Below are 7,731 nucleotides of genomic sequence, written 5' to 3'. Positions count from 1 at the left end.
TCCTAGTGGAAAGGCAACAACTACACGCCTGTATAAGTTAAATCATATCAAAATGAATAGATCTATAAAATTACGCAGATCGCATCGCTTTTGTAATTTCGAACATTTAGTAAGTCTGTCAAACTGAGTCAAAAGACACTTTCACCATCTTTACATAAAATTCCACAAAAGGAAGCGAAAACAAGAAAGAGAAAAAGCAAAGTGTAGGAACATCTGCCGAGACAAGTGGGTGCCACATTATGAACAACAGTCAGTCACTATGCTAAAAAGTACCTAACTGCAAATGAGCAAGTTCAAGTGACAACAATATCAAAGAAAAGGTGAAAAATTGGTAACATTCATAGGGCCACTTAAGTAAAGATAAAGTAACATAAAGATCCGGATTGCCAGAACAGAAACCATAAAAGAGAAACAAGGAGCAGAAAGACGGCAAACTAATGAAAGCGAGATTTTGTATTATAACAAGAAAGCCCAATCAAAAGTCCTACTATTCAAGCTTCACTTCTTTACACACGAACTCGAGATGTTAGCAAGCAAACTATCACGACCATACTTAACAAATTCGATGCATCTTCTTAGTTAGTCAGTCCAACAGCTGAGCACAAAGTGAAAATCAAACACGGACACTTGCAATCTCAGAAAACACCTGCTCCTCTATCTCAACCCTCACACGTTTACGATAATCGAAACAGGAAAACCAGGCGCTGCTCACACTGCCAGGGAAAAAAAATCATATGACTATTTACTATACCAGACAATTTGCTATGAGGCCACCAAAGATCTACTTGGCTTTTTTCCTTCCATGGCATCTTTCTTTTTCCGACAAATTGTGCAGAGGAATGGCCCTTCACATGACTTTGATGCGGGGGAGAAAAAGGGTCCAGAATTTGCCGTCAAGTTGTCAGCAGGAGGCTGATCAGCTTGGCAAACCGCACATTTAAAAGTCCCGGGGTTTTGGTTTGAAGGAAAATCCTTACCTAGCCTGCAGTAAAAATTACAGAACATTTACAGAAGAATTAAGACTACACATCCTTGAACTTCCCCCGGCAAGGCACCTATCTCACTTCACCATACATTTTATTTTTCAGGACCTATTATGCACACAGGAAACTCTAATTGGCCCGGACATCTCGGCAATCTATGACTTTGAACAGAAAAATGGAATTAGTCAAAACGACATCCTTTCACTACTCCTTCAAGCTCATGTAGTGAAAATCACCAATACGTGCAACATAATCTCTACATGACACAGACACAAGCATAAATCATTAGAAAGCAGTCCAATATAGTGATTTGAAATAGCTATCGATGTTTCTTTCCAAATGTTGCTAAACATTTGCCAATTAGTGATTTAACAGATGATGAACTAACCCCGATAACAAGACATTGCTAAAGTAACCTTTTTCGTTGCATATTTGAAAGATTTCATTTAGTTTCGGGGCAAGGGTAGCTTCATGAGTTGACACACTTCCCATATTCATCCTCAAAAAACTGCATCTTTATTTTCCAAAGGAAAACTTCACCTTTGCAAGGACATCAAATATATGTCAAAAGGATTACCTCTCTGCCAGCACTGCAGAACCCTCTTCAAACAACTCCTCCACAGCCCCAACAGCAGAAAGCTTACTGGTAGCTTTATTCGCACTCTGGGACTTCTTCCCTGACAAAAATGAACTGAGAAAACTTTGCTTCTTTTTTGGTGGTGGAGGTATTACGGGGATGTCGGATGGGATAATATCAACAACCACACAGGTTGTATCATCTTTCAGGCCTCTTGACCGAAGTGCCTCCTGAACAGTAGAAAAAACAATCAGATGACAAACGTGGAGAAAAGTCATAAACATTCCACATATTTTAGAGATCACATAGGGAATCACCTTTACAACTAACTTTGCAGCTAGTTCTGCTGGTAAACCTCGACAAGACTTGGCAGCAACATCAGAAGGTAAAGCATCCCAGATACCATCAGAAGCAATGATGAGTCTTCCCCCAGCATTTGAAAGCTACGTAACCAGAAACCCAGTTTTTCAACTTCATCATGCTTAATTTTTCAAAGAGGACAAGCCAATTCGACCAGATCATCTCACCTTTACTTGCTTAACATGCGGTATGGGCACAATAAATTCGCCTACATCTGTGTCACCTATCGACCTTGAAAGGCATAATCCACCAGGCCAACAACGCAGGGGGCCAACCTGCGAACCACGATAGAGCAGGTAAGGACAGGGATTCCCTTTTGTTTGGGCTTGATGGATCAAAGTGCAAACAATCTTGTACCTCATTTCCACCAAACACGTTCAGTCTTCCCACTTCACCTCCACTTGCAGTGACTCGTTCCCTCTCTTCTGCATTCTCTTCAAGCCGATGATCAACGGTCAAGAGAGAAACCACACCTCCCTGTGTGTCCAATATGCATCTAGAATCTCCCACTGATGCAACAGTAATTGTCCACCCATCAATCACCACGAATGTTACTGTTGTCCCAGAAGTTTCACCTGTCATGCAATGAAAATATTAAGGTAAGAACAAATGGATAGCCTTTCAATAAAAAGGACAAGATGGTAGTAACATGCCTCTCTGCTGAAATTCTATGTCAGTCTTGACAAAACCTGCAACAAGGGCCCGTGGAAGCGCTTGAAGCCAGTCATCTCGACTAACCCCTTGAGGGATAGCGCTCAAAACGTTAGCCAATAGGTTCTCCTTTGCAAAGATAGCAGCCGATATGCCATTATGTCCATCAAATATCTGCGCGGTGAAATAATACTAAGTTGCTGCACGTGCCATTTAATAGAAAAATGCAGAATGGAGGTATGCTATCCTTGAGAAAATTACACAAAGATAAGGAATGAAAAAAGAACAGAGAAAAGGAGAATTTCAGTCCTGGAATCTGTTTAACGTGATGTGTACACTTTACTAAGCCATATTAACAAACCAGAGTTTAGTCGCATAACTATTTGACATTTTCAATTCAGGAGCTTCTTGCACTGTGCTATAGATGAGTTCCTGTTTTTCCTTAAGATAAGTATATAGAAGCTACTAAAGGAATAAGAAAAGGTTAACTGATACAGATACAAATCCTTTAACGAAAGATATCACGAAGAGTACCGCAAACACAGAAAATGAGGTTGATGGGTCCCCAGCAATCCTCTCGCAGTCAGGTTTCGTCAGAAAGTAGTCCTCCCCTTTTTTCGCCAGAGCAGCCTGACCATACTTCACAAGAGGCTTCTCAACTTTCCCACCCCGAAGCTCACGACCAATCAGAGTCGCAAGCGGAACTAGAGGAGGTTTCATCCTTGATACTTCAGCTTGACTCATGTTCTACAGTTTGGCATTTTGCAGAAACCAATGGTGAGACCTGAACATTCAGAACAATTATTTCAATGAAGAGCACTCTCCATATCAGTCACTCAACAAGCCAACTAATTATGATGATTGTCACAAATATATCAAGCCGCTTCTCTTTTGCACTGAAGCAAGAGTAAAAGCTAGAGGAACAAGTCCCGCGGTCCACACCATAATCTAGTGTAAATAGACCAGAACACATCCACATATTTGCAGAAAGAAAAACCGACACAGCTAACAGAGGAATACCATCATACATACCTAAAGTGAAAAATGCCAAAGAGTTTGTCACTTTAAGCGGCAATTAGCTTGGTTTTGCAAGAGTCCCGGCAGTCTAAACACGCATTCGCAAACATACACTGGTAAAGGACTAAATCAATGCGCAATATCGACGAACAACACATTCCTCTACTGATATTTTCGGCTCCACCGGGGATTCGGGCACTTCTGACTTGGAACGACACGGATCAAGACAAAACGAATGCACAGACCATACCCAAGCGCCTACAAAGTAGCTCGCATTGGAAAACCCTAACGCATCAGGAAAAAATGAACTCGAACCAGAAACGGACGCAAGAAGAAAAATTTCACAGGTAAGAGACTCCTAACGCCCTTCAACCTACACCCCAAGAGACATTATTACGTTCGAGCAAAATCGACCGATGAAGAAAAATCCCGAAATGCGCTTCAAATCGAGGCGAACAAAACAGAATTCACTCGCGAAGCAACGCCATCATCAAATCAAAACCTAACAGAGCGAGAGAGCGCACAGCAATCGGACATCCGACCACACCCAATCTGCGCCCGATCTCTTTCGAGAAGCGCCTACTAAAACATTCCGAGACCAATCTCAGGCACCGGCGACTGACAAAATCCACAAGCCCCCACCCCCGACAAAACGGAAACTGCAGACCGTTCGCGAGTCGAGAGAGACGGAGGAGCCAAAAAAAGGAAACTCCGCGTGTGCCTCTCCCCGGGGGAGGGGCGGCGGAACTCACATTGCGAGGAAGCGGCGGCATTAGCGGGTCGGGCCGCGGGAATCCGCCATCGGGAACCCGGGAAGAAGGGACTCGGTTCGGCTCAGCTCGGAGGCGCTCTCCTCGACCTGCGCATTCCCTCGTACGGCTCCTCCATCGGCGGCGGAATCGAGGAGCGACTCGCGGTCAAACTGCACCGGCGAGCACTGATGCAGAAGAAGAAGATGGAAAATGCGAGAGAGGGCGATTTCTCTGCGATTCGATCGGGAGGAGGAAAAAATCTAGTGAGAGGAAGTGAGGAGAGAGAGAGAGAGAGAGGGGCACAGGAAAGGGAAGGGGGGAGGTCGATTTCGTGCGGAGGACTTTGATAATGACGTTCGTGTTCCCATCGTAGTTGTAACCAGCTAGAGAAGACGGAGTCCGAAATTACTTCGCTGCCCTCGGTTGCCGATGGTTAATTGCCTCCGCTGCCATTACTGTTATTTTTTTTTTCGGATTAGTGCATAAAAAGACCCGAAGCATGTCAAGAAGATGAAATCGAGTCCTACAAATTATCAAATTTGTACAATTGAATCTTTCTGTTGATTGCATTTTTTTAAAGTTTCTAGACTCAATTACACTTTTTGAAAGTTTCGGCACTCGATTGTATTTTCGTGATAAGTTTTAAGACTTAACTACACTTTTTGAAAGTTTTATCAAGTCCTTATATTGATTGTATTTTTTGAAATTATATAAGTTTTAGGGTTATTTCATTTTTTGAAAGTTTTAGGACTTAATTATACTTCCGATACATGCTTTTTGAAATTTTTAACACTCAGATTGCACTTTCGTGACAATTTTATGACTTCTAATGTACCAATCCCTTTTTTTATTGGTCGGAACCATTGCTGTGATTGAAAAGGGCAAGGAGCGACGATCTCCTGAGGAGCTCCTATTAACAATGTCAAATCACGGAAGAATAAAATTTTAAATATTAATTTCTAAAATTGTCGAGTATCTATATATTGAAACAAATTATTGCTTAATCTAGATCGTCACATTTGAATGATGCACTCAATGCGAATCGTTATAAATAGTAACAAAATGAACAAACAACAAATCAAGTAAATTAGAACATATTAAGCCCATTAGCTCTTTCACATCAATCGATTTCTAATTATGCTGCAAAATAGAACGAGCCATCGAATTAAAAAAAAATCCAAAAAATATCACTCGAATTATACCCCCCGAGGAAATTTTCTGCATCCTGACTAAAGTTGTCATTTTGGGGCGGTTGACTTTTAATAAAACCTGAATTGTAGTAATCCACCAAAGGAAAAATGGGGATTGTTTTTTTTATTTAAATTCCACCTATATTTGACAAGAAATTATAAAAGAAGCAAAGAGGGTGCCGGGATGTGATGGGGTTGGCCAAAAAAATGATTAGGTGGGTTTTTAAAAACCAAAAAAATAAAAAATTGATTAGGTGGGGTTAGCAACTTAGCATGAGCAAAGCTCAGTTGTCAAACCTAGACTGAGCAAAGGCCACCTAAATATTTTTTTTTCGAATTACTTTTAATTTAATGAAAAATTGCATGGAATTAGTCAACCGGTCCCACCGGAATCATCATATTTTAAGTCCGATTGTTAACTGCTTATGGAATTGACACTTTGTCTGAAAATCCACCCCCCCCCCCCCCCAAAATATTATACTTATAATATAAGCTTGAGGAAAATTACAAAAAAAAGAAGAATATAAAAACAAAAAACAAAAGTTTCTATTTTTCCTTTTCTTTAAAGGTTAATACCACGAAAAACCCCAAACTGATACACTTGCGATAAATTTACCCCAAAATAAGTTTTGGACCACCAAAAACTCTAAACCGGTACATCTGTGACAAATTTACCGTAAACTAATTTAAAACTCCCAAACCAGTGTACACTTATGACAAATTTTTACCCTCCTTTAGTTTCCGTTAAATTTTATTAATACCACAAAAAATCACAAACCGGTACAAGAGTAACAAACGGAAGGTAAAACCCCAAATCGGTATACCTGTCAACTGTCTTGCGTCATGCAACTCATCAATTTAGCGGTAAAAATTTAACGGAAACTTATAAATGGTTAATTTGTCACGAGTATAGCAGTTTGGAGTTATTTGGAGTAAATTATTCATAAATGTACTAATTTGAAGCTTTTTACGATATTAACCTCTCTTTTTTTATAACATACTGCGGACCAAAAATAATTAATTAATGTATTGGTTGCCGAAATGGGCATTTTAACTAAGCAAAAAGAGTCAAAAGAAGCCGCAGCAGGTGGCGACAAAACCCCCCCCAAAAAAGTGATGTTTTTGAGCGACGGAGAGTTCGGAGGGAATAATAATGACGGGGCCAAAGTTTTACCCAACAATGCAAATGTCGTCGGTTGAGTCGACACTAGGGACGATCTGAAATCACCTATTGGATCGTGCCATGTTCGAAATCGATGCTTTCGTCCCGATCGTTACGTTTTCACGCGGAAATTATGTTTTGTGGTGTCGTGACGCGTGTTGAAATAGAAAAAAGAGGTTTAATTCTATGCTAACTCGATTAAACTTTTGTGCGTTTTTTCTCTAGCTCTTGTAAGCTTTCGAAACCAACAAGATTGGTACATATATCGAAACTTTCGTTAAAAGTAAAATATAAAATGTTCGAAAGATGGTTGCCAGTTGCCAAGAGCCAAATACGTAGGGTTGCTAACCCAGATGGCTAAAAGAACATCAGGTCGATAAACGATTCGCCCGATAACATGTTAATTAAGTTTTCAAAAGATAATTCAATTATTTTTATGGAGAGTTTCGATGACAATATATATTATGGGGAAAAAAAGCCAATGAAAATTTCGAATTATGCCTACCGTGACACATTTAACTTATACCTTGTAAAACATTTACCCTTTGTCAAAGTTCTGTTCATGAGCACAATTAAAAATCTGCTTACATAGAAGTCAGAAGGCAAACGGTGCCGACACCCCAGCCACAAAACTCCTCTTACAGTTCCCGAACCTTGTGAACCCCATTCACCACCACAATCACCATCCAAAAAAACTCTCCCGTAAAAGTCAGTTGTTTCACCCTTTTATAAATCCATCCAAAAATGGGTTAGGAAAGGCCTTGAGAAATAAAATTTGTGTGCATTATGAATCCCCAAGTCTTTACTTCTACTTTACTGCCTAGTATAATTCTTTAAACAAATTTATGTGCGCTAATTAGTCCTGATAGTATGCTCTGCACTTGCCACGATTTGGAATCTGTGCATCAGAATTCTGCTACTATAAAGCAATTATAAGGTGCTAATCAAAATTCGTAGAGGAGCTTGGTGGCTAAAAGGCAGTCCATTTTATGAAGGCCTAAAGAGCCGTTTGTATGTGGGATAGCATACCTATAAAAAC

At 40.3% G+C, this 7,731-nt stretch overlaps 1 protein-coding gene across 1 annotated transcript; it reads right to left on the bottom strand.

The window, feature by feature from the left end:
* Nucleotides 1-435: 435 nt before the first annotated feature.
* LOC115680184 (probable protein phosphatase 2C 5) lies at nucleotides 436-4,655 on the bottom strand. Its single transcript, XM_030603938.2, has 8 exons — nucleotides 4,341-4,655; nucleotides 3,106-3,355; nucleotides 2,574-2,745; nucleotides 2,278-2,495; nucleotides 2,088-2,195; nucleotides 1,878-2,003; nucleotides 1,561-1,790; nucleotides 436-982 (listed from the first exon to the last, which is right to left on the bottom strand). Exons 2-8 carry the CDS (start codon nucleotides 3,313-3,315, stop codon nucleotides 763-765), a joined length of 1,284 nt encoding a protein of 427 aa, XP_030459798.1. The 5' UTR covers nucleotides 3,316-3,355; nucleotides 4,341-4,655; the 3' UTR covers nucleotides 436-762.
* Between the last annotated feature and the right edge of the window lie 3,076 nt (nucleotides 4,656-7,731).

The sequence above is a fragment of the Syzygium oleosum genome, unplaced genomic scaffold, assembly GCF_021117445.2.
Source record: "Syzygium oleosum isolate NSW1041296 unplaced genomic scaffold, Sole_v2.1 Sole_v2.06, whole genome shotgun sequence".
NCBI classification, from domain to species: domain Eukaryota; kingdom Viridiplantae; phylum Streptophyta; class Magnoliopsida; order Myrtales; family Myrtaceae; genus Syzygium; species Syzygium oleosum.
This window is presented reverse-complemented; position numbering and strand designations above follow the sequence as displayed.

Excerpts from the sequence above, each read along its gene's own strand:
- LOC115680184 (XM_030603938.2), bottom strand. The coding sequence starts at position 3,315 with ATGAGTCAAGCTGAAGTATCAAGGATGAAACCTCCTCTAGTTCCGCTT. Across the intron at positions 2,746-3,105 it reads CCTCATTTTCTGTGTTTGCG|ATATTTGATGGACATAATGG; the intron begins GTACTCTTCGTG and ends TTCACCGCGCAG. Across the intron at positions 1,791-1,877 it reads CTGCAAAGTTAGTTGTAAAG|GAGGCACTTCGGTCAAGAGG; the intron begins GTGATTCCCTAT and ends TCTACTGTTCAG.